The sequence below is a fragment of the Nannospalax galili genome, unplaced genomic scaffold (assembly GCF_000622305.1).
Source record: "Nannospalax galili isolate Female #2095 unplaced genomic scaffold, S.galili_v1.0 scaffold10, whole genome shotgun sequence".
NCBI lineage: Eukaryota > Metazoa > Chordata > Mammalia > Rodentia > Spalacidae > Nannospalax > Nannospalax galili.
In genome coordinates, this window is record NW_008331140.1 from 8,140,023 (window position 1) to 8,167,928 (window position 27,906).

The window sequence follows — 27,906 nt, forward strand, 5'->3', positions numbered from 1 at the left end:
TCCTACCTCTGTTGAACTGCTTCTTTCTCCTTATCCCCTAGGTTCCTCATATACCCTTCCCTCCCCCCTCCCTTAATCTAACCCAATTTTTATCCACTTTTTTAAGGGATGTGGCCCTTGGGAGTTGCCCATGCATGGTCTGTTGGGTGGCCTACATTCGTGCACATACTACAAGCATTAACTGGATCCCATACATTAAAAAAAGAAGACATGAAGTTGAGAGAGAGGTTATGGGGATAAGAAGTGGGAGGGGGAGTAAGGGAGGGCAGATACAATAAAAATACATTGTATATGTGTATAAAATTTACAAAGACTAATTAGAAAATCTATTATAAATGGTGAAGTGGCTTGAACTGTGAAATTCACATTTTAAAAAATTTCTTTCAGGTTTTTCTTGTTAGAAAGAAGACTGGTCCTGATGCTGGGCAGCTCTATGCAATGAAGGTGTTAAAGAAAGCTTCATTAAAAGGTATTAAGTTAAAAAGCTTATTAAAATGGATTTTAACAAAATTAGTTTAAGAAATATATTATGTACTGTTTGTATAATGTGAGTAGGTTCTTTTTAACGTTAATTTAACATTAACAGTATTTTAGTCTACGAGTTATACTTCTGTTGACTTATATCTTAATTTCTTAAATGTATACCTGAGTAAAAGTTTAATGCTAGGAAATATGACATGTAAACTATAAGTCATTCAATTCCATGTGTACTTACATATTTTATTAAGTTTTGTTCTTTTCTTTTAATATTTTTACCTTTTCCGGATTTGTGTGTTGCACATTTAGAAAACACAACCACTGCATCATAGACTTATAAAAATACTACTAAGCCTGGCATGATGGTACATGCCTGTAATCCCAGCTCTGGGAAGGCAGAGGCACGAGGATCAGGAGTTCTAGATTATCCTCTGCTTCAAGATCAGCCTGGGCCATGTGAAACTCTGTCTCAAAGAACAGATCTCCCCATATGAAACAAAAACATACTACTGAGTTCAGTTTTTATTAATAAACTCACTTGAAAACATAAATATTAATACATAATACATTCATATTAGCTAGATATGCCACTGTAGCCCTTCTCTAGATATAAAACGAGTCTTTTGGCTTCTGAAAATATTTAGTGTTATCTTAGGGATATACAGACTAAATTTGGGAACTTAGGAAATTGTACTTTATGTATTGTATATTTATATTTTATTGGTAAATTATTGTTCAGGTCTGTAATGAAATTATAAACAAATATATCATTTTCTACTCCTGTGTGATTTTTTTTTGTTGTTTGTTTGTTTTAGTTCGAGACCGAGTTCGGACAAAGATGGAGAGAGATATTCTGGTGGAAGTAAATCATCCATTTATTGTGAAGTTGCACTATGGTATGCAGCTGTTATTAATGGAATTAGATAATTATAAGTTCTTTCAGATACTGCTGTAACAAGAAATGAATACTTGAAAATGAATATATCCAACTACATAAAATATAGGTGAAATATATATCAACATCTAGCTTTGTTTGTGTTTCATTGTTTTAACCTAGTTAAGGTAAGATCATGTCTTCTGGGATCCCATCACGGGTTGGGGAGGAGGTCACAGGATCCCACCTCTAGCTTAGGTTGGCAATAAATGACTACTATGGGAGAGGGAGTCAGACTTATTTAGGGATGCCACCCCTGAAAGGCTACTGCTGCTTCCATAGATGGCTGTGGATCCATGCACATGCCGGCAGCACTCAGTGGAGTCAGTGAGTTTTTAAAAGAGCACATAAAAACCTCCAGGTTTTAGATGTTCTATTTTTCATTTTAAAAAATATTTATTTTGACTTTTATAGATATGTATGAAAGCAGTGTGTGTACCTGGGTGTGGTTGGAGGGCAGAAAAGGGTAGTTGGAGAGAGACATGGGTGCTGGGAACCCAACTCTTGGCTATTTGGTTGTGAATCTGGGCCTTTAATGGCTGCACCAGCTCTCTAGCCCTTATTTTTCATTTTTAAGCCTTTGAATATTACCTTATTTTTGTTTAATGACAGAACAAACTTCATACTTAGCCATTGGGTAGAAGATTCAATTTATAAAATATTAAAAGAGGAAAGAGTACATGAAAAAATGTTGATTCAAAAAAGATAGAAACAAAGAAAGAGAAAGAAAGGAAAGAAAGAAAAAGAAAGAAAAGGGTACACAAAGTTGTCAGAAAAAAGTGATGGGGAGATATGGGCGGTGTTGGGGGGGTGGGCATGGATTTGATCAAAACACCTTATATGCATGTATGAAATTCTAAATAAAGTTTTTTTAAAAGTTAAAAAAATATTAATGACTGATGGGAAAAGGGTATACCTAATGAGAAGTCTACTTAGCAATTTAATGGCAAAGGATAGAAAAAAGTATCCTGACAAATTTTAAGTCCTCTAAATGGTGATGTGATAGCCATACATAAACCTTTTTTAGCCATATGTGTCACTGCATTTAAAACGTGTTACATTACAACCTAAGTAAATGTCTAGTCATTTTGTTATAACTCCCATAATGAACAAACTGTACAATTTAAGTGTTTCATAAAATTAAAGTTTTCTTCATGTCAGATTTGTTTCTTTCAAAGATTGCCTTCCAAAATGACTGAGATTTTTTTAATGCTTTGTTCATATTTGTGTTTTATCATTAAAATTTACATTTATTGTTGGTGGGGTTTTTCATTGTTGGGTTGTGATTTTTTTTTAATTCGGATTTTGTTTTGTTTTTAATATAAGGTGATTATTCATATCATTTTACAGTGTTTCTTACTGAAATTTTATAATCATTTGTAAGATAACCCCCTCCCCCAAAGAGCATATGAAATTGGGTGGAAATACTGATTGGTGGAGGATAAGGGCCCAAGAGACTCTCAGACAGTAACACAGCATAGCACTGGGAAAATGTACAGCAGACCCCAATCTTATCTAAAGGAATGTTGGCAACAGTATAATATTTTTAAAAGGTAGTCTGATCAGCTTGATGAGTAGTATTTCTATGTGAGGCAGTGCCTCAAATAATAATGGGCTTCTGTGATAATTTATGTAAAACATTCAGATTTTTGTTCACAGTGTCTGTGTTATCTATATTTTCTGGTTCTAATCAAGAATACTGTGTGGTTATATTAGTCTGTTTGAACTATTTTTTAGTATTTGTGGAGGGGAAGTATATCAGTAAGAATCAACAGGAAAGCTGGGCATGCTTTTAATCCCAGCACCCAGGAAGCACAGGCAGGAGGATTGCTTGTGAGCTCCAGGCCAGCCTGGTCTACATAGCAATTTCTAGGCCAACTGAGGCTACAGGGAGACTCTCAAAAAACCAAATTTTTTTTTTTTTAAAAAAAAAAGAATCACCAGGAATAATGGGAGAAATATGACTTTTGGAGTCAGATATTTCCTTTCTTTCCTATTTTTTTTTTTGTCTTTTTGAGACAGGGTCTCCCTCTAGCCCGAGCTGGCCTGGAATTCACTATGTAGACCAGGCTGGCCTTGAATTCACGGAGATCTGCCTGCCTCTGCCTCCAGAGTGCTGGAATTAAAGGTGTGTGCCACCACTCCTGGCTGAGTCAGATATTTCTTAATTTGAATTATGCCTCCATTGCCAATATATGAAGAATTGGGGCTGGAGGGATGGCTCGACCATTAAGAGCACTGTCTGCTTTTGCGTAAGGACCAGGGTTTGGTTCCCAGCACCCACATGGTGGCTAACAACCACCTGCAACTCCAGTTCCAGGGGATCTGATGCCCTATTCTGACATCCGGGGGGCATGACAGAACATGCAGGCAATATATACATGCAGGTAGTACAACTCATACACATAAAATAAAAATAGTAAAATTTAAAAACATAAAAGATTATAGATAGACATTTACTCAGGAATAGATTGAAATGCACAAAATCCAATTAAAAATATATATTGAAGGAAAAAAAATTACTGATGTAGTTTACTGTGCAATTTTGTGCATTTAAAAAGTAATACACACTGGTTTTATTCTTAGTGCAATTTTGACAAAAATGCTTTTTAAATATTTACTCAATTTATTCAAATAATCCTATCAGAAATTCTGATTCGTTGTTTTTATTTCTTACTCTAGTGAAATAAAAGCAATAGTGTCTTACGACTTCTTTGAAGTCTCTACCATGCCATTAGATTAAGAGTAAACCCCTATTGTGGGCAAAATGCTGTAGTAAATGGAGTGAGCTGCAGAAGTGAAACAGTCTCTGATTTCCAGTCAAGTATAATCTATAGGGAATACAGATGTATAATGTAAATGAATTAATGTACAAATGAATGTGAAATAAAGACCAGAAAAGAGACATGATATCTCAAAAGTAGTTGGAGATAATTTTGACAGAGTGAGGCTAGAAGATGTTGTAAGGACAATGGGGAGAAGCTAGGAGGCTTGAAAGAGGCAACATTAGTTTTGAACTTTCTAGAGTGGAGTAGATAGGGTTGGGAGCAGAACAAGATACTCTGGTAATAGGATGATTTTGGAGGTAGAAGTTTGTATAAAGCTACATGTAAAGTTGGTGATGTTCTGGATGTAATTAATTGCTATTTTTAACACTGTATTAAATATTGGATTTAATTTTGATATATTGTCCAACAATGGGCCATAGTAATATATAACTGTTTTGTAATGTTTAATGATAAAATTCTGAATGTGTTAATTTAAAAGAATAATAAGACTTTTTAAAGCCTTTAAGATTGTTCTGCTGTAACATTATAATTTCTAATTAGCCTTTCAGACTGAAGGAAAGCTGTACTTAATACTGGATTTTCTCAGGGGAGGAGATGTCTTCACAAGATTATCCAAAGAGGTGAGTGTCTGCTTGTACGTTTTTAATGTATTTTGGTGAAACCAATCTAAAAAGTAATACAATTTTCCTATGAAATTTGAAATCATAATTTTTGCATCACTGCACAGTATTTAGTGATATGTTAGTTAGTGATATTTTCTGTGTGCGTCATTTAGATTATCTCAGTGTTCTCCTTACTTTTCTCTTGGACACAAGAACATTGTGAATAACTGGATGAAGTAGATGGGAGCAAGCCTAGGACTTTGGCTACTCAAGCTACCTTGTGACATAGTGTTTAATTTCCTCATTTAAAATTATCTTTATTGATGTCTAATTGACATATGGTAGATCATGCATCATAAATTATGCAAATTGTTAAAATTTTGACTTTTACATTACTGAAATCCTAATTAAAATAAAGATAACGAGCATGTACTTTGGTAATGTGTTCTTCCCGCCCTAACCGCACTGAATCTTCTATCTGCCACTGGGTTATGTCTTCCAGGATTTTATAGAAGTGAAATTGTAATATTTTTTTTGTCTCACTTAAATCATTATAATTATTTTGACTCATCCATGTCCTTGTGTGTATCAGTATTCCATTTTTATTACTACTAGTACCATTGTATGGATGCACCATGTTTTGTTTATTTACCTGTTGATGAATGTTTGAGTTGTTGCAGTTTTGGGACATTACCAATAAAGCTGCTATAAACATTCATGTATAAATGATTGTATTGACATATGTTTTCATTTCTCATGGATATATACCAAGGAGTTTAAAGACTGGGTCACATGGTGGGTGTATGTTTTAACTTTTAAAGACACTGCCAAACTGTTTTCTGAAGTGGTTATATAATTTTTACCTTCTGAACAGCAGCATATAAAGAGTTTCAGTTGTTTCACATCCTTGTCAACACTTGGTATGATAAGTCTTTTTTTTTTTTTTATAAACTTTAGACATCTGATAACTGTGTGCTGCTATCTAATTGTGATTCTGAATTTCATCTCATTAATGACAAATAATGTTGGGCATCTTTTCCTGCACTTATTTGCTATCTGTCTTCTTTGCTAAAATATTTAAACTTTGAATAGAATTGTTTGAGGTCTTATTGAGGTTTCAGAGTTTCTCATAGAGTTTAGATATGTCTTTGATCATATATGTTGTTTATAAATGTTTTCTTCTTGTTCAGAGTTTTTTTTAAATCTCTAAATTGTATCTTTTGAAGGCAGAATTTCTTAACTTTGATGAGATATAGTTTATAATTTTGACATTAATTAATGGTTTTTAATGTTCTAAATAAGAAATTTTTGCCTAATCCCAGGTGAAGATTTTTCTCCTGTATGCTCTAGAGAATTTTGTAGTTTATTTTTTAGCCTTTATATTTTAACCATTTTGTGTTCATTTTAGTATATGGTTATATAAGTATGTGCTGAAGTCTTTTTTATTCATAAGAATATGCATTTTTAGCATCACCATTGGGAAGGATTGTCCTTTCTTCAGTGAATCACCTTGTAATTTCATTGAAACTCAGTTTACCATATATGTGAAGGTCTATTTCTGGATAGTCTACTTGTCGATTTGTTTGTCTCTCTTTATGACAGCATTATTCTGTCTTGATAATACATCTTGAAGTCAGTGATTACAATCTGTGAGCTTTGCCTTTCTTCTGAAAATTGCTTAAGCTTTTGTAGGTCATTTATATTTCTTTATTAGTTCTAAAATCAACATTGCACTTTCTGAAAAGAACCTACTGTGATTTTGATTGAGTTGGCAGTGAACCTGTAGGTTAGTTTGCAGGTTATTGACATTTTAAAAATGTTAAACCTTTCTACAAAGGTCCTTTATCCTTCCATTTTGTTAGCAGTTGTTTAATTTCAATAATGATTGTATTCAGTATATAGGTCTTGCATATCTTTTGTCAAATTTATCATTTAATGGTTCTCATTTTTAGCGATAAGTATTGTTCTTTCAATTTCAAATCAGAGGAAAATAATAGAGTTTTCTTATTGAACTTCTACCTTTTAATATAGTAGGATTTGCAAATTCTGCCTGCTTTTTATGTGGGTTGCAAAGGCTTTTGAATGAGCTATTTTTGAGCAAGGTGTTTTAATTCTTTCCATTATGGATAGCATATTATTTCTTTGATTTCTGTCCTTGTTCTACTGACTTGAACTTTCAGTTTGATGCTGAATAAATTTGATGGGAGCAGACAATCTTTTCTTCTTTGTGATCCAAAGATACAGGGAAGTTTTGTTTCATTGCAAAATTTGAGGTTATATTTTTATGTTTTTTATTGTGTTGAGTTACCTTCTCTTACTACATTGTTGAGAGATATTTTAATGAATTTTAAGTATTGTCATATGCATTAACTAAAATATTTTTTCTATATGATTTCTGGGATTCTCACATTGTGAAATGCTAAGCCAATATTGTATTTGTGAATAAATCCCACTTGGGTGTGGTATATAATCACTACTGAATAGTGTTTGATGTTTGCTTTTATCAAGACCTTGCATTTATTCTCATAAGGAATATTTAATTTTATTTTTTTGTGTGTTTTCCTTTTATTTGTTTCTGGTGTCAAGAGTGATTTTGGCTTCCTAAGTTGGGCAAGATTTTTTATTCAACTTTCTCTTAGAATTCATGCATAGTCAGTATTAATTATCAATAATGATTGATAGACTTCATGTGCAAAGCCATGTGAGCTGGGTAAGGTGTCTAACCAAAAATTCAATTTATATAGTAGACCTAGAACTGTTATTTGTTTTTGAGTGAGCTGCATGCTGGCTTGAGTCTTTTAAGGAATTTATTAGTTTCATCAAAGTTTTGAAATCCATCGATATAAAGGTGTTCATTATATTCCCTTAGTGTATTTTCTTATAGCTATAGAATCCTTATTTATGTTACCATTCTCACTCCTGATGTTGGTAGTTTGTCTTCTCTTTGATCCTGCTTAGCTTTGCTACAGGTTTATCAATTTTTCATCTTAACATACAAGCTTTTGACTTCATTGATTTTTCCCCCCCTTGGTTATCTTTTGTGTTCTCATTCTATTGTCCTCTGCTTCAATTTTTATTCTTACTTTCTGGTTACTAAGTCTTTTCTTTGCCAGTTTTAAAGAGGGAAACATAGGTTGTTGACTTGAGGCTTTTTTTCTCATGTAGCAGTTTAATATTACAAGTTCTCTAAGTTCTGCTTTAATGTCATCCCACCTATCTGGGTATGTGGCCGCTTTGCTTCAAAATACTTTCCTAATATCCTTGATTTGAGTCATTGAGGTGTTAAATATATATTTGGTAATTTTCCAGGTACTTTCTAATATATATTTCTAACCTGAAATTCTGTTGTCATAATGGACACCTTGTATGACTGAATCCTCTTAAATTTATTTATACTTGCTGTGTTCTTCAGAATATATGTCATAAATGTTCCATGTGTATATGAGAAAAATCTGTAATCTGTTGTCAGCTGGTGGAAGGTACTATAAATGATAATACCAAATCATTGCTTTGTAAGTTGAAAAATTGGTACATAAAACTATACATGCTCATTTGTTTTTCAGAATGATTGAAATATTTTATAATTAAAGATTTGTATATTTCTTGAAGACTTAAAGATTTATATTGATGCTAGTATAGTCATTCTAGCTTTTGTAGTATTAGTATTACTCCGTATTTTAATTTTAAACCTGTTGTGCCTTGATACATTAATATGTGGCAATTGAGGAGGCATATATGATGTCCCTGAAAATATGTACTTTCTAATTGAGTTCTGAGACCTATTATATTTAATATGGATATTGATATGGTAATGTTAAAATCTATTATTTTTGGTTCTTTTTTCCCTTTTTCTTTTTTAGACAAGGTCTCACTGTCCGTCCCTGTCCACATGTAATTTGCTATGTAGACCAGGCTGGCCTTGAATGCACAGAGATTGCCTGCCTCTGCTTTTCAAGTGCTAGGAGTAAAGGTGTGCACGACAAATCCTGGCTTGGTTGCATTCTTAATTGTTTTTTGTGGCAGTTTCAATTTTTATTGCTACTGTTGGCTTGGCAGTATTAACTATAGCATTTTATTTATTTTATAGTTCCTTTAGGGTTTATAATTTTAATTTTAACTTGAGGTCAAAACCTATGATCTTCAGACAAATTCCTTTTCTTTATAATACAGTTTTACAGAGACAAAGCCATACACATTTACGTATTCTCTATGCTTTCTTTCATAACTCAATGGCAGCATACCTGAAAGGTTTTTTTTAAAGACATCATCTTACTATGTAGCCCAGATTGGATGTGTGCTCACAGTCCACTTGCCTCAGCATTCAAAAGGCTGGGATTACAGGTGTTCAGCACCACAAACAGTTAGGATTATTTTAATTAGATGGTAGACATTGTGAATCTAATTTTCTTTCATTCAAAAATGTTTTGTCATTTTGATCATTTAGGACCTTGCTTTAAGTGTGTTTAGTGCTGGTGAATGAAACCCAGGGCCTCTCATATTTTAAGGAACCACTCTACTGCTAAGCTGTGCACCCAGCTCTGAGTCTTGGATTTAAGCTTTCTCTTTTGGTTCTGAGGCAACATTTAATCTGTGTTTAATTTTTGGCACAATTGAAGCATAACCCTTCTTAATTACTGTAAGCAGCATGAACTTTCTTAATTATGATGCTTTTATTATTTCATTATTCAAAGCTATAGCTATATTCCATCTTTTTAAGCTTAGTGGGTTCTTTAATGCTTTATGACTGTCTATTCCCTCCTGAACTCAGGATTCCCTCTGATCCGTGATTGATGAATTTTTTTATTTGATGGCTGTCTGTGAAATTTAAGATACAGATTTAAGGTGATGGATATTTTTTGTGCTTCTGAAAGTATTATTGTTGTTTGCTTTAAAATGCAGAACTATGTTGCTCTTTTTATGCCTTCCTTTAAGTTTGGCAGGGAGACTTGTGCATCATTTAATCAAGGATTAATTTTGTTCTGTTATTGAAGTAAAATTATTCTGATTGTATGTGTACAGTGTTTTCTGCTTTAGCTGAGGGTAACAGGAACTATTCCTGAGTCTGTGTGAGTTCCATGGATTGCTTTCTGTCATTTTGGTTCTTCTCCTGGGTGGCTTTCCCCGGTTCAGCATAGTGTCCTCACCCACATGTTCTGGGTACTATATTCTTGATACTGCCTACATCTTCTTGAGGTCTTTCTGCAATTTTCTTTGCTTCCGTATTCTGTGAGTTCTATCTTTTTCTAATCTTCTTGGCTCCAATTTGCTAACTCAGAAAATCTCTGAGCTCCACTTGAGTTAGCTCTCCCTGTACTGCCACATAGAAAGTTTCCAGGTCATAAGCTAGGGCAGTTATAGGGCATACCACATTTGTTACTCATACCTCAGCATTCACTGTCTTTTGTTGCTAGGCGTCTAATGTCTTTGAGAAATACCATTTCATATTTTGTCCTGTCTTTTGGATGTTTGCAGCAGGGGAATAACTATATGTCCTTGTCTCCTTCATTTTGTCTTGAAATGGTAGTCTGGTAGTAGAGTTTGAATTGGGTGATAGTACTCCAACATCTCACTTCCAGAATTTCTGATGCTGAGTGAAGGAGAGGTACCATTGAGTCCCAGAACTGTGGAACTTGTGATAAAGGAACAATGTGCTTCTGGGGTGTTAGTCAGTGTTTTAAGTGGCTGAGGTCTCTGGCTTGTTATCTGTCTACATCCAGTGCAGAATGTGCCGTGCATGAGCATAGAATATGTTGTTCATATACTGTACAGTATAGAACAGAATTCAGTATGTAATAGGGTCTTGGACCCTCGTCCAAGGAAAGACTTTTTAAAAAAGTTGTTAAAAGCTGGTTCTAAGGCATAGAGGAACAATAGTATATCACGGCTTTAGCATTCTTTATTTCTTGTGTTAGAGTTTACAAGTGTCACGAATGTTTTTGAAAAATTCTTACCTGTAGTCATTTTTAATTTTCTTTTAAACTCTTCAGACCTCCATTCTCGATGTGGGACTATCTAAACTCATACTAGCACAGAGATGCAGTCAGTAAGTTTTGATTCCTAAGTCTGGAATATTAGGTAAGAGCAAGCATTTTAAATGCATTTCCCAAAAGACAATAAATTAGTTTATTCATTGAACAGACTTTAAAAAATTGATTCAGTGATTTATTCTATAGGAAGCATATTATAAGTAGATTGTTGGTTATACTTCACTTGTGTATAAAAAAGTTGACTAATCCAAACTGGAGAATTATTTGTGCCTTAGAAATAGACTTTTAAAATTACATTTTACTATGTATTAAGAAATTTTATAATGTGTAATTTATCTCTCCAAATACATGTGCGCATTTGCACATATACACTAGGATCCATATGTGAGTACATAAAACACTAAGCCATAGCTCTTTTTTTGCTAATTAAGCAATAGCTTTTTTGCTAATATTAAGAATGTATTGTGGATTTATTATTGTAAAGCAAACAGATTTTCTAAAATTCATTTATTAGTCCAATAAAATTCCTGACAAAGTCTCAATAGAAATTTGTGTGTTTAAAATTGGTAGCTTTGTTTTACACTTTATCCAAAAATACAAACAAATATAAAGTAAGAAAATTTGAAAAGTCAGAAGATAAATTTGAAGAGTGCAAAAATAACTTTGCTTTTTCTGATTTGTTAAAAACTTCCAAAAACAATTTATTATTTCATATTTAGTTAGTAAGAGACAGGGTCTATCTGTGTAGCCCAGGCTAGTCTTGAACATTGAGTTTTCCAACTTCAGCCTTCTAAGTGCTAGGATTAGAGACATGTACCACTGTACCTGGGCATAAAAAGTTTTATGAAGTTTCTATAAGCAAAACATCATAACTTTAACATAAGACGAGAAACATGCTGCATAACTCAAGAATCCTCTTATATGTGACCTACGTAAGATTATGACGAAAGGAGGAATCACATATGATAAATTGATTGATCAATAAACAGTATGTGAGAATTTGAGATTTTTTTAAAAGTTACTTAAAACAATTTCTACCACACACAATATAAATTTTACCTATATTACAGAACCATATCTTGAAAATAATTACTGTATCCTAAAAGTAGCTGAATATTTATTTGGCCATTGAATTGAACTTTGTTAAGCATTAATGAAAGGAAAATATAAACTGATAGTATATGAATTTAACTACATAAAAAATGAAAACTACTCAGCACCATAACCAGCACTTACTAGAAAAACATTTGTAGTTAATATTAAAAATAGCATTTTAATACTTAAAGGGCTTATATCAGTTGACCGAAACAGCATGTTTTTAGTGAAAAAAATGTCAGAAAATTTAGTGGTAATTCATGGAAAAATAGAAAGGCCACAGAACATGAAAATCTGTTTGGTATATGAATATATTTAAATTACATAAAATTTGATGCCTTTGAATATCAAATTAAAAGTTTCATTAAAAGGTAACTTGTTGCTTTCATAGATGAGGTAAAGGTAATACATTTAGTAACTGCTGATGGAAGTAGAAACTATGGTAGCCTTTTTGGAAAATAATTTTGCTGTATATATCAGGAATCCTAGATTATGCTCCTTGACCCACTATTTCCTGTTTTATTATTTAAGAGTCCATTCTGGGGAATTATAAAGATGTATGCATATTTTAGAATGTTTTATAATAAAGAAAATAGGAAATAACCTAATTATGCAGAAAGAACATTAAGGTAAATCATTGTAAATTTTTATGGTTGATATGCAATTATTTAAAAATGTTAATAAACGTGTTAGAAAGGCATGGTAGTATGCTTATAATATTAATTGGAATAAATGAAATTCATAATCAATAATCTGTATTATGATTTGAAGTACCTCAATACAACACATACATATATACATTAAGCAACAGGTTAAGAATGCTTTTCCTTGTGCTGGAGTTTTGGATGAGTTTTTCATTTTCGAGAGGATTTTATGAGGAGAACAATTAGCAAATATGAAAACACTATTGTTAATGAACCCAAAACTTGGGGGAAAAATGCAATGTAATGTGATAGATGTGGCTTCCAGGGAAAAGGTATTTCTTAGGGACAAATATTCTTGAGTTCAAATTTCATGCCTTCTCCTTACTAGCTGTGTAATTAGAGCAAGTTACTTAATCACTCTGATTCTCTTTGTCCATATATAACATGTTGATAACAGTTGTTTGTAGACTGTAATAACAAAAAGAAAATAAAGTGATGATACATAATTAATTGAGTCTTGTGCATAATTGGTCTTTAGTAAATTTCTTATTTCCATCATGAGGCTTTCTACCAAGATAACTTCAAGATAAGATGATAGATTTGGCATAATGTGTAACCTAGGCAGTGCTTCTTTCTTCAGAATTATAAACAGTATTTAGAGTTTTCTCATGTGTCAGGTATCAGGGAGAATTCCATTGTTCTTCCACAGAAGTTAAATGAGTAACAGGTTCTTTTAATCTTAAGAAGAAAGTGAAGATGGTGTTCTTATTTTTTTACCATTAGCATATTTGAAGTAATGCCCCTGAAACTTAATGACTAATTTTTTTTTGTATTGATAATTTCTAAAAGTAAATGAAGATGAAACAATTCCTTTAACAGTTCATTGTCTGCAATTTTATGAGTACCCCATATCTGCATTGTGAAACACAGTAGGCAAGTTGGTTGTAAGACTGTGATATTTTATTCAAATTTTGAGCCTTCTTAATAACTCTGAGTTCTTTAATGAAAATAACCCATTTCTAGAAAAATCTGTTTTGGGCAATGTGAAACCCTTGATCAAAATGACATGTAATGCCCGAATAGTTGCTAATCTGTGCATATAAATTCAATATTCAACTACGAACGAATATAGATAAAAACCTGCACCAATAACATCTTATGATTGTGCATGTAGTTCTGTAGAAACAAATTTGATTTTCAGAACGACCTGTTAAGTTAGATATAGCAGATGTATTTATCTTACAGATTTAAAAGCTGCTATTTCTGGTTTCAAATCTAGTATGCTTTTCATTTTGTCATAGCATGTTTATTTTTCAGTGCATAAATTTTGAGAAATTCAGAACAGTTAAACTCATAAACTTCACTAGTAGAAGAGACTGAAGGGATCCCTTTTAGGTCAGATATGATTCTAGAATTGTAACACAAAGATAGTTAATTTCACAACTTGTAGTGGTAGCTTAGAAGCTTTAGGTTAGTAGATTAAACATGTGAAATTACTGAGAAGTGATAGTAGGCAGTGAAAGGGAGACTAGAGAATAGTGGGTGTTAAAGCAGCATGTGCTGTGTACTTTAGTTTCCCTCAGCACATCCACTATGCCAGAGCAGAGGACTAAAATTCATATCATATTATGAGTTGTCATCAGTAAAACCACAAATCCTTTCAAGTGTTCGTAGTGTAAGGGGACATACAAACAGCCTCATATGTTTTAGAAAGATTTGTAGTGAATGTCTAATATTTTAAAGAGAAGGATGTTTTAAAGAAGCGAATACCATCTATGTAGAAAATCTTCTCTGGAATAAATAAAATCTATGCCAATCAATGAAAACATTAACTATGTTTATTTTCTTAATTATTTGTCCAGATTTGTCTAACGATTTTTAAAGTAAATTTTAAAAATACATAATATTAAAAGAAAGATCAAGTGGTGAATTATTATTGTTTTTTAGGTTCTCTTTACAGAGGAAGATGTGAAATTCTACCTTGCAGAATTGGCCCTTGCTTTGGATCATCTGCATCGATTAGGCATTGTGTATAGGGATCTGAAGCCAGAAAAGTAAAGTTACATTTTCATTATGTATCTATCCTGCTGTATATATTTATTTTTTAAATATGTCAATTGCATTTATTTATAATGTTTGTATGTGTGGGTGTGACCGTGCCATGGCATATATGTGGAAGCCACAGGGCAATTTGCAAGAGTTGGTTCTCTCTTTTCGCTGTTTGTGTCCCAGGATGGAACTTAGGTCATCAGGCTTGATGGCAAATGTCTTTACAGAGTTATCTTCATACCACTCTCCCTTTTTCTAAAGTTTTATAGTTCTTGAACTAACGTATGTTTTAGCATATTTCATTAAGCTTTTTTAAAGATTATATGAAATTCTACATGAATAATACATTTACACAAAATTGCTTATAAAAATGAAAATTTTCTAATAAATCAAATAGTGACATTTAAAACTTATGATTTTCATGTCTGTTATTCCATCATATCAAATGTAAATTTTGATTTACAGCATCCTGCTTGATGAAATAGGACATATCAAGTTAACAGGTATGTACATTTTCCTGTACACTAATAAGCCCATTATTTCATATTCTTCATCATGCTGATACATATTTTTCCAAGCTTGCTATCTGTTTTTCTCCTTCATTTGATTGGCATTTTGTGTCTTTATCAAGGTTCATTTAAAGGTGGTATAGTTTTAGTGTACTCCGATTATAAAATCATATAATAGAAGCTCTGTCTTAATTAAAATTATATTAGTTTAGGTAAAAATACTAGATATTAGTTTTAGTCTACACTGAAAGATTTATCATAGGTATTTACTACATTTAAAATATAGTAAGTCTTCTTCGAACTATCCCCAACTTTGAAACCAATTTTCCATTCTGTCTCTCTATAGTTTTGTTACATTGAGAGTGTTATATAACTCAGAACCATAAAATTTCCCACTTATAAGTATTTTTTCTTAGAGAAATAAAAAGTTATGTTCAAGCCAGGCGTGGTGGCACATGCCTTTAATCCCAGCACTTGGGAGGCAGAGGCAGGCGGATCTCTGTGCGTTCAAGGCCAGCCTGGTCTACATAGTGAGTTCCAGGACACCTGGGGCTACAGGGAGACCCTGTCTCAAAAAGACCAAAAAAAAAAAAAAGAGTTATGTTCAAAAACCACTGTCAATAATCGGTTCTTACAGTCTGCTTGCAGTAGTCCAAGACTGAAAGTGATCTTAATTTATTATATTTTAAAAGGTGAATGAATAAACAAGCTGTGATAGCACCATGTGATTAGTTACTAATAAGCAACTAAGGTATTGAACAATTGGTTCTTCCAATAATTTAGGAAGCTGATAAGGGTATTATATTGAATGGCTTAATCTCAAAAAATTACATATGTTTTCAGAAGATAGCAAATTCTTCATTTTGTTATAAAAAAAGCTGCAATCAGGGGACTAGAGAGATGTCTCAGCAGGTAAGAGCACTGGCTGCTCTTGTAGACGAAGAGACTCAGTTCCTAGTACCCACATGATGCCTAATAACTGTCTCTAACTCCAGTTCCAGGGGATTTGACTCCCTCTTCTAACATTGCAGGCATTGCACAACACGGGTGCAACATGCAGGCAAAATATTCATGCACATAAAATTGAGATAAATATATAAAAAACAAGAAAGTTACAACCAAGAAAACAAATGTGTGTTTTGTACACAGAACTCACACACACACACACACACACACACACACACACACACACACACACACACACACAAACACACGGCAGGGGAAGAATGAGAACATATTCATTTAAATTTAATTAGGATATAATTCCTCTTTTCATTAATAAACTGTAAATTCGAATTCTCCTTTTAATAATCATTTGGAAATTTAAACAGCCTGAGGTGGGAAGAGTAATTAGGAGAAATGTTATTATATAAACAAAGGACACAAAGTTGTACCAGGAAGAAAATGTGCTTTCTAATTCTTTCACAGTGCAGTCTAATTTCCTTAAAATAGCTGCATCATTTCTTTTAAAGAGAGTATACAATAATAGCCATTAGATAATTTACAGTTTTATGTAATCTAAACTTCTGTGATGAATACTAAACTTTCAAATTGAATCTCACATAGTTCAAGGAGTTTTGTTAAAATATTGTCTTCTTTTCGTTGAAGTATTTCTTTTCCTTTTTCTTCCTTTTTCATCCTTTGCTTTCTTTTTTCTTTCCAACCTTCTCTTTCTTACCTGTTGTGTTTTTCTCCTTTCCAATCTCTCCCTTTCTTTTTAAAGACTGTAGTCATAAGAAGCAGACTCTTGTTGTTTATCATTGCTAGCAGTGGAATGTGTATGCTGCAGTGATTTACGAATGTCTAATTTAGACAGGACATTATCCAGAACTCTGTGGGTTCACAGAGCAATCTGAGGATGTCAGTGGTACCTTTCTTTAAATCACCTGTTGACATTAATTGTCACGCAGAAGTGAACCTAATGTTTAGCAGGCTACTCCGAAATAGCAATGGCATATGACCATAGCAAGATTCTTGTTAAATGTTTCTGAATCTTTTGTCCCTTTTCTTCTAATTCATTTCTTAAATTCATTAATTAAAGGATATATCACCATGTAGCCCAAGGTGATCTCTAATGCATGATCTTCCTATTTTATCCTTCTAATGTGGGGACTAGACGCACGTGCCAGCATACCTGGTTCTTCTTTGAGTCTTTTTATCCCAATTGAGATTATGATTGTGTAGCAAAAGATCCCTTGTGTCAGAGTAGATGCTTCTTAATACTTCAAATTTCTCTTACTTATTGTAAATACTCATGATCTGAATGTGTTGAAAACATTTTAAAATTTAAAGTCTGAGAAAAAGGAGTCATTGAAAGGTTCACCAGTGTAAAATGCTGCCTCTCTCAGCCTGTCCCCCAAACTCTTTACTATATATAGCAGATTTTTATGTTTTATTTCATTTTTAAATTTCTGCTTTTGAAACACCACATAGTTTTAGAATTGTATTTTTATCAGTTGATTGCTGAACACACTTTGATGTGTGTCAGGAATCATTTTACAAAGGAACTTTCTAGATCAAAATAAATCTCTGAAAGGTACCAGAAGAATAATTTTTTTTCTTTTTCCCTATTTTCACTGGATGGCCAAGGAAGCCTGTGTTCTTCTACGTAGGGTGTATTCAGCTGAACTGTCTTCCTAGGCTTCCTCTTACTATGTTTGATTTTCTTAATGGAATATGCAGAGTTTAATTGTCTTAAATAGAGAGAATGGGTATAATATATTAAGATTGGAAATTATACTTAAAGTTATAACACAAGGTTATTATAAACAACATTTTCTAAATGTAAATGAAAATATTGAACATGGGTTGGAAATCAGTTTTGCGATGCCCTAAATTTGCTAATGTTGGTGTTTTATTGAACAACAGTAATTTGTAGATAGCTTATATATTTTTGGGAAATTGAGTATAATTTATGTAGTAAAGCCCATAATTCTCATCCTTATGATGAAATTACCTGCTTTTTCTTTTCTTTTTTTAGAGGAAGTAATTTTAATGTTTTGTAGCATACACTCATACATTTCAAAACAACCTCAAAAGAATTTGAAGATACCCAGCACATGGCAATGATATTTGAGATGAAAATGCTAATTACCATAATTTAATCATTACATACCATATATTTGTATCAAATACTAAAATTGTACCCCATAAATAAGTGTAAATATTGTATGTCAACTAAATTAAAAAAATATTTTCTTTATTATTTTTATTTTATGTGTATGAGTGTATTGCCTTCACGTATGTGAGTGCACCGGTGTTGTGCAATGCCTGAGGAGGACAGAAGAGGCTGTCAGATCCCCTGGAATGGAGTTATGGACAGTTGTTAGCTGCCATGTGGGTGCTGGGATTCAAACCTGGGTCTTGTCAACTAAATTTTTAAATAAATGAGACTTTAAAAATACACTACGACAGGGCTGGAGTGATGGCTCAGCGGTTATGTATACTGGTTGTTCTTGCAGAAGACCCGGGTTCGAATCCCAGCACCCACATAGCAGCTAACAACCATCCGTAACTGCAGTCCCAGGGGATCCAACAGCCTCTTCTGTCCTCTGCGGGCATTGCACGACATGGGTGCACTTACCTGCATGCAGGCAATACATGCATACACATAAAATAAGAATAATAAAATTTAAAAAATACAATGTGATTAAAATACGTGGAGGAACTTTAAACTATTATTGCCAAAATAAAAAGGTTCCTCACTGTGAATTTCAGCATGGTGCACTGGGGAGGCAGAACTTCTGGGAATGGTAAACAGAATAGTGTTGACCCAGTAATGAGGGAAACGGGCAGGGAGGGATGAATAGGTAGAACACAGAGGATTTCCTACAGTAATGAAACTACGCTGTATAATACAACTGTGGTAGATACTTGGTATTCTCTATCTATATTGTGTCAATGTCAAAAATACCTTGATGAAATACAGTCCAGCGGTAATGTCTATAAGAAAGGGAAGAAAAACTGAGTAGAATCACAAATTTAACTCAACTGTACTTGAATGCTTCTGCCAAAATAAAGACGAAATAATTGTAAGTGCCCCAATTCTGCCATTATGTTAGTCCTCCTTAAACCTCAAACTACCACCAACCTGTTTTCCATACTTACCGTTTTGTCTTTTATACTATGTAATATAAACATGTACATACACTATATATAGCCTTTTAAGTCTAGCTTTGTTTTAGCGTACTGCACTGGAAAATTCATCCATATTGTTACATGTATCACTGTTTTGTTTCCTGTAAAATTGTTTATTTCTACTTTATGTTGATCATTGGTATTTTTTTAATGTTTCCAATTAAGGAACATTGGGTTGTTTCTTATTTTCTATTATGGTGAATAAACTCATAATAAACACTCATGAACATGTTTTTATGTGAATATAAATTTTCATTTCCAATGTCTAAGTACATGATATCTTGGCCCTTTGTAAGTATGTGCTTAACCTTCACATTCTTTTTCAAAGTGGTTATACGTTTTGACTACCTACCAGCAGTAGTGTGTAATAGTTGAACCTGTTCTGTGTTTTTTACAAGTTCCTGGCCTTGTCCCCATGTTTTATTTTAGTTGTTCTAATATGCATGTATCTTGTCCTGTTTTTCTTTTGTTAATTAGTGGTACTTAGCATTGTTTTTCATGTATCTATATCTTTTTAGAAGTGTTTGTTCAGATATTTGACCATTTGTGAAAACTTAATTGTTTTCTAAGTTTTTAGGTATTTTTTGTACATTCAAAATAGAATTATATTACTAGACATGGGATTTAAAAGTATTTGTCTAATCTTGTTTTTCATCTTATCAATATATCTTTTAAGTATGAGTTTTTTTTTAAATTTCAATATCATTCAGTGCATATAGCTTTTTTTTTCCTTTTCTGTGGTTTATGCTTTTGATGTTATGCCCAAGAAATCCTTGTCTAACAGAATCAGATTTTTTTCCCGTTTTCTTTTGTAAATATTATAGTGTAAATTTTTGCGTGTAGTTCTGGGCTTCATTTTCAGTTACTGTTTGCTTATGCTTTTATGATGAGGTTTTAAAAATATTTATTCCCAACTTTTTTCTGGCACTATTTGTTAAAATACCTGTCCATCCTTGGTAGAATTACTTTGTGCTTTCAACAGAAATCCATTGATAATGTGAAGACACCTTTGCTATTATATGATCCATGATGTTAGTCACTGCGTTCTTCAAAATCACATAAGTAAAAAGGACTGATGGAGAAAGCAGTTACCATGAAAGTAAATGTAAAAAGTACTGTTTTACGTGTCATAAATAGCTAAATATGTAATGACCGCAGTAAATATGGTACCTTACCTTGAAGACTGATTTGTATATTGATACTGTTCGCTCTTTGAAGGTATTCAACACAAATGCCAGCTTTCCAAAGCATATTTTGCTTTTGTAGTATTATAACATTATAGTTGCTGCATCTGTTTATATTCTAATACTTTGGATAATACAGCAGAGACCTGGTAACGTGTATTTTTGAGGAAGGAATTTAAATGAGTAATCTTTGGATGGTTTTAAAGAGATTCATGATGAAATATAATCTCATTTCTATTATTGATTTCAATGTAACTTCCTTAAGAGTAAATTTAGGGACAGCATAAATTATTTGAATATTTGATTCCTTATTTAGTCTTTTCGTATTTTCTGAAGTTTTCAGCCTCTTTTTGGTAAAATTTACAGATTTTGGACTCAGCAAGGAGTCAGTAGATCAAGAAAAGAAGGCCTACTCCTTTTGTGGTACAGTGGAATATATGGCTCCGGAAGTGGTTAATAGGAGAGGCCATTCACAGAGTGCTGATTGGTGGTCCTACGGCGTACTTATGGTAAGGATTATTATTTTTCTTAATTATGTCAACATATGATTAATACTTTTTGGAATTTTGTTTAAGTTTTTCCTTGGGTCAGCTAAGAAAGAATTTCTTCTGATAATTCCTAACTAACATTTAAAATCTTGTGATTGGCTAGCTGTTATACAATAAGGATTAGAGTTTTAATTTTTTATAGTTAATTAAATGTCATGATTGATTCTAAGCTATTCATATCTGAAATTTAGAGTGTCTAGCTGATTGTAGGTTTTACCATGCTGACTTCAACAGCATGGTAAAATCTACATGGTTCAGTTGTTTCACCCATGTCCTAGAAGTAGAGTATCTTGATGAGAGCAGTTGTGTTACAATATTTTTCCTTTTACTCAATAACTAGCATAGTGATCTTTTAATAAATTCCTAATAAATATAGATAATGAAGAGCTATTGAGTCACTATACTTGTCTTCTGAAATCAGGTAATTCATTTAGCCCATTCATCTATGAATGATACATTATGTATCCGTATATTATCTGTTAATAGCAGGCATTTGGGGAGGGAGGTCAGATAGGAACAGATTAAAATGCAGTATTTGTACATGTTTCCTGGCCTAAGAATTCATAAAATCTGGCTGGAGAAGCTACTAGAATATCTAAGGAAAGCATACACAAATACCTCAGGAGTTCGGAGAAGACTTCATAAAAATTGATATAAGTGGAGGAGGTAGAAATTAAGTTTAAGCTCTGAAGACTAGATAAAATGTAACTGGTTGCATGACAGGAAATTGATAATATTAGCAAGGGCTTGAGGAACCAGTTTTACTAGAGAAGTGAAAAATAAGGGTGGAAGTGGAGGAAATGAAGCTATAGATCTATTAACTGTAGAATGCATTTTTTAATATTTTAAATTACCATAGTCTTACACAGAATGGTAGAGAAAAATTGCATTTTAGAAATATTAGCCTTGGCTACACTATGTAAATAATTGAAAATGGAAAAAATCTAGAAACAGAAAGACAAAAATATTTCAAGATTGTTGTAAGTTAGCACTTAAGAGGAAATCATGAATGAATTTCAAAGAATTTGTGACTAACCTTAATAGGTTAGCTAAAATGGAGAGGCAGGGTCAAAGATAAAAGTACCTCTAAAATATATGAACTTAGGGGTATGAAAGAACAAAACTCCTTATATACATATATGAAATTTTCAATAGTTTTTTCAAAAGTTTAAAAAAAGAATAGATATTAATAAAAATAGAAATAACTAATGACAGCTGGTAGACATACCTCATGACATCTGGTAGGGAAACAATTTGTTAGCATGTAGCACTGGTTAACCCCGAGTAGTGGTAAACTAAGTGGGGCAGTGGAGTGAAAACTCAAATCATTTGAAGACTTTACAAAAAGACTAAACAACACACACATACACAACAGAGAGCGAGACAGAGAGAGATGTAAGCTGTAGTTTGAGAGGAGTTGAGTCCTAGATACTGTCATTCCCTTTTTTTGTCTGTCTGCCATGATAAACTATGACTGTAGATGACAGAGGGAAAACTAGAGCTTGAGAGAGGAGGTTGGAGTGGCAGATTTGGTGTTATTAGGGTACAGGAGACAGTGGAATGCATGAGTCAACTTAAATTGTTAGTTCAGATAACTATAGAGAGGACTGATGCCAAAGCCATTAGTCAGTCTTAAGTTAGAAATATAATTGTTTTGTCTATGTGTGAACGTGTTCATATGTATATGCATCGTGCATAAACATGTATAATTGTGTGTGTGTTTGTGTGTGTGTGTGTGTGTGTGTGTGTGTGTGTGTGTTTAGGCCAGCAGTTGATGTTGAGTGTCTTCTTCAGTTGAGTGCCTTCTAATTTTTTGACACAGGGTCTCTCACTGAACCTGGGGCTCACTGAATTAGCTTGACTGGCTGGCCAGCAAGTTTGAGAGGTTTATTCTCTCCCCACGATGCAGAGCTTAAAAGAAACATGGCACACCCAGCTTTTATGTGGATACTGGGGATCCAAACTCAGGTCCTCATACTTCCATGGCAAGCAATTTGCCTACTAAGGCATCTCCCTTAACCCCATGTAAAGTTTTTAATGAGCTAGTAAAATATTTAGTTTAGAATTGTCTATTCTCTCTTTTTTCCCCAGTAATGACAAATGCAGTACTACCCAAGCTATATTCTCTGGCTTAGACCTAGGCTTTTTAAAATATTTTATTTATTATTTTTATTTATGTGTATGCGTGTATTGCCTGCATGTAGGTAAGTGTACCGGTGTTGTGCAATGCCTGTGGAAGACAGAAGAGGCTGTCGGATCCCCTGGGAGTGGAGTTACAGACAGTTGTTAGTTGCCATGTGGCTGCTGGGATTCGAACCAGTGTCTTCTACAAGAACAACCAGTGTTCTTAACCACTGAGTCATCTCTCCAGCCCCTTAGACCTAGGCCTTTAAAATATTTTATTTATTATTTTTATTTTATGTGTATGCATGTATTGCCTGTATGTAGGTAAGTGCACCCATGTCATGCAGTGCCCACAGAGGACAGAAAAGGCTGCCAGATCCCAAGGAACTGGAGTTATGGACATTTGTTAGCTGTCATGTGGGTGCTAGGATTCGAGCCCGAGTGTTCTGCAAGAACAACCAGTGTTATTAACCACTTAGCCATCTCTCCAGCCTCAGACCTAGGCTTTTAGAAACAGTAGCATACATTATTTTAGGTTTTAGTTCTCAGTTAAGTGTCTCTGTTAAAAAGTTTTCTTTATTTTATGTGCAAATGTATAGTATTTTTCTTTTTTAAATGTATTATTGAATGTGTGTGTGTGTGTGTGTGTGTGTGTGTGTGTGCGTGCGCGCACGTGTGCCTGTGAGATCTCCTTTTCCTAATTCATTTTTTTTGTGATATTGGATATTGACCCCAGGGTCTGGTAATATGCTAATAAGTGCTCTCCCCTTGAGCTATGTCCCAAACCTTTTAAAAAAATTATTTTGAAGTAAGGTTTTACTAATGTATCCAGGCTGGGCTGGAACTGACTGTGTATCTGAGGCAGGCTGTGAACATGTATACCTTTTGCCTCACCTTCCAGAATAACTGGGATTACAGGAAAGAATCACCACACCTGGACTTACCTGTCATTTGGATTCCTCTATTTTTAGTTTCATTCTTATTTTTATGTTTAGTTTTGGAGAAATTTGGCGAGTTAGAATGGTGAACTTTTTAAAATCTTGCTGTGGATATATCCCAAAGGCTTTGGTGTATATTTTATTTTCCCATTATTGTTACTTGCTTTAAACTTACACCTTTGTTTCTAAAGCAAGTGACTTGTTTATATTTTCAGATTACTTTTACTCTGGGAAATTAACCATGTTGGAACTAAGATAAATTGGTTGCTTTCATATGCTACACAGGCAGTGTGTTATCAAACTTATTCTTTAAGTGACCTAATTACTGGTCTTGTTTGGACCCACTGTTATGTAAACCCTGTATAATTTGATAATCATGTTGCATAAATCTCATTTTCTAACAAATTTCATTGCACATTCTAAGTTGTACTAAATTGATGGTATGGTTATTTGTCTTATTTTTTCTAGTTTGAAATGCTTACTGGTACTTTGCCATTTCAAGGTAAAGACAGAAATGAGACCATGAATATGATTCTAAAGTAAGTATAAACAGGGTTGTTTTATTTCAGAGGAAAAAAATCTATTCCCTCTAATTTTGAGAAACTATGTGATTTTCAGGAAAGACTAAAAATCATTTTGTACTGTCTTCTACTCTTCTGTCATATGGAGAATATTATTTGCCATTCAAAAGCACGTTTTAAAATATACTTTAAGCTTTATTGACTTCTCAGTATTTATATTTATGTGAGATTTTCTAAAATCTTTTTCAGAGCAAAACTTGGAATGCCTCAGTTTCTTAGTGCTGAAGCCCAAAGTCTTTTAAGGATGTTATTCAAAAGGAATCCAGCAAATAGATTGGGTATTGTTTATTTTCTTACCTTTTATAACCATGTGTGGCATATATTGGCAGAGTTATTATGCCTTTATATTTTCTAGTTAAAGTTCATTTACTGTTGTATATATTTGTGCTTTGAATTGTGAATTTTGAATTTTGTATATTCATTCTAAATATTCTAAATATAGTAAATTTTATGATCATAATTAAAACATGGAATAGTTCAGTTAGTAAAAACTTTTAAAATATAGTATGTATATCATATGGTTTGTCTTTTGAAATAGTTAGCATTTTACCTTGTATAGATAAAAGCTTTTAAATATCTGTGGATAATTATTTTGCCCCTCCAAATGTCTGCAATGTAAGCATTACTTCAGAGTTACTCTGCATAATTTTACCAATTAACTTTTCCTAGATCCATATGTAATCCTATTATCTTATTTATGTCCTTGTGTTCAAATTTCAGTGCCAATTTTCCTTTTTATTTTTAATTTGGCATATAAATAATGAGGTCATGAGGTGAATTATAAAAAAAATTGCTTGATGTTATATTAAACATGATTTTTTTGACTTGGGAGTGTATTTAGTATTTCAGACTACCTTAAACAGTTCAATATGAAGACGACATTTTTAAATTAATACTAGATAAGGGATCAGTTAAGACAGTGTCAGCAAGAAATAATAGACATACTCAGGCCAAAGAATATAGGAAAAGTGCTTAGTCCAATGCATGGATAATTACCAGAAGCCAAGTAGCAAGGTTAAAAAAAAAGTCCCGTAAAAACTATTTCTATTTTTATAGGGTCAGAAGGAGTTGAAGAAATCAAAAAACATCTCTTTTTTGCAAATATTGACTGGAATGTAAGTTTAATATGGTTGTTTTTTTTAATATGTTGTATTTTATGTATCAAATGTTTATTAATATAATAATTTTAAACTTAAATGTTGGTGCGTAGCATACATTTATTTACTAAAAAGATCTACTAACAAAGAATTTTAGTATCAATGGTATTTTATCGACATTACTGATAAACATAGTCCATTTATTTTAAGTCTGACATTTTTATTTATAGGTATTGCATATCATGAACAGTACCTTGAAGCAATATGTGTATATGTAGTATGTGTAATATGTAGTACTTTTTCCTTCTCATTTATTTTAACTGTTGAGTGTGTTTAATATTATACCTCCATGTATGGATAATATTGAGTAATTTTATGTTTCATTTGTTCTTATTGTGAAATACGGTTTACTTACACATTAGATGAGGAGAGGAAGAGAAAGGGAAAGTGGATCTTTGTAGATAATGAATAATAAAGTATCTCAGGTGTTATATAATTTCAGATTGTTATTTGCCATGTATGAGAAAAATTAAATGTAAAAGAAAAAAATCTAGTTCCTTAAAATTTGAGAGAATATGAAATAGAAGCACTGAGAAATTCTGCGAAATAATAAATTGTTCTTTGAAGAACTCACTTTACTGTTTTCTTGAGATGCAGAAATAAATTATGTATTTGAAATTTCTCTGCTTTTCAAATATGGGCCTTGATTGGTATAAACGTTCTTTTTCAGTACTACTTTCATTATGTCCCATAGGTTTTAGTTTATTGTATTTTCTTCATCGGTTTGAAGTTTTCAGGTTTCTTTTTAAATTTTTTTCCCCTTGGTCCCTTGGTTGTTCAAATGTAAGAAGTTTGATTCCTTTGTATTTGTATATTTTCCAATATTTATCTTGTGATTGATTTCCAGTTTATTGAAGTATGTTCAAAAAAGATATCTGATCTGATTTCAGTGTTTTCAAATTTAATTGTGACTTGTTTCATGGCCAGTCATACAGTTTATCCTGGAGAGTGTTGAAAAGACTGATGAGAAGCTCTTAGTTGGAATTTTCTGTCCATATATTTGGTCAGTTTGGTATAGGATACATTTTTTTTTGTCTTTTTGAGACAGGGTCTCCCTGTAGCCCCAGCTGTCCTGGAACTCACTATGTAGACCAGGCTGGCCTTGAACTCACAGAGATCAGCCTGCCTCTGCCTCCCAAGTGCTGGGATTAAAGGCGTGTGCCACCATGCCCAGCAATACATTTTAACCCTATTGTATCTGTTGATTTTCTGTGTGGCATACCTGTTGATTGTTTGGATTTGGGTAGTAAAGTTCCTAACATCAGGCACTATGATGACTAGCCTGACCTCTTTAGCTCTTTTGAAACTAGTTTGGTACATGTGTAGCTATTCACCAGGTGTGTATATGGAGAGAATTTAGAACATTTAGCTGCTACCTTGCTCTACCCTCTTGTGTTTTTGTTTGTTTGTTTGTTTGTTTGTTTGTTTGGGTTTTGGTATTATGTTTTTGAGACAGAGTCTCAGGATGTAACTGTGGATGGCCTGGTGGAGCTTGCTATGTAGTCTAGGGTGACCTTGATCTCATAAAGATCTCCTGCCTCTGTCATGTACCATCATGCTCTACTTCACTTGTGCTTTTTAAACATACAAATTTTAGCAAATTATCCAACTTAAGAGCATATTTAATGTATTTTATAAGGAAACAATATTTTAGATGAAATATTAATTTTGAACATAGTCTGATTGTTGAGTTTTTATTTCAGTATGGTTACATTGTAATACACTTTGTATGGTTATAATTTCTTGGTGGATCTTCTTTTTTTCTATCCAAAAGTGAACATTGTATTCCTTTAGAGTGTAAGCTATGATATCACTATACCACTATAATGATCATTGACGGTGTTAGATTTTGGATATCATGTCTCAAGTATTTTAGAGCTTATTTTACAGTTATTGCAAATTTGTGGAAATATTTCAAGACTTCTGATATAGATTCTGACTGCCATACAATGCTTACTCTTACTTAGTACACGTTGAGTATTCCAGAAATGTTTAGCGTTTCAGATATTTTATGAATTTGGGAATATTTGTATATTCATGTGTATATATACACATATATGTGGAGAGAGACAGAGGTGTGTGTGTGTGTGTGTGTGTGTGTGTGTGTGTGTGTGTGTGTTGGGGAGGTCATTCCAGTTCTGTGTCTTATGA

General features: G+C 33.0%; 1 protein-coding gene across 2 annotated transcripts in view; it reads left to right on the forward strand.

Moving 5' to 3' along the window:
* Positions 1-27,906, forward strand: part of Rps6ka6 (ribosomal protein S6 kinase A6) — a 95,379-nt gene that overhangs the window by 43,439 nt on the left and 24,034 nt on the right. For both annotated transcript variants that reach the window (XM_008822596.1, XM_008822601.2), the window contains exons 4-12: positions 388-469; positions 1,293-1,373; positions 4,741-4,820; positions 14,476-14,582; positions 15,043-15,080; positions 20,774-20,916; positions 24,486-24,556; positions 24,788-24,876; positions 25,655-25,713. In XM_008822596.1, coding sequence (XP_008820818.1) covers positions 388-469; positions 1,293-1,373; positions 4,741-4,820; positions 14,476-14,582; positions 15,043-15,080; positions 20,774-20,916; positions 24,486-24,556; positions 24,788-24,876; positions 25,655-25,713 — 750 coding nt within the window. The remainder of the gene's footprint in view (positions 1-387; positions 470-1,292; positions 1,374-4,740; positions 4,821-14,475; positions 14,583-15,042; positions 15,081-20,773; positions 20,917-24,485; positions 24,557-24,787; positions 24,877-25,654; positions 25,714-27,906) is intronic.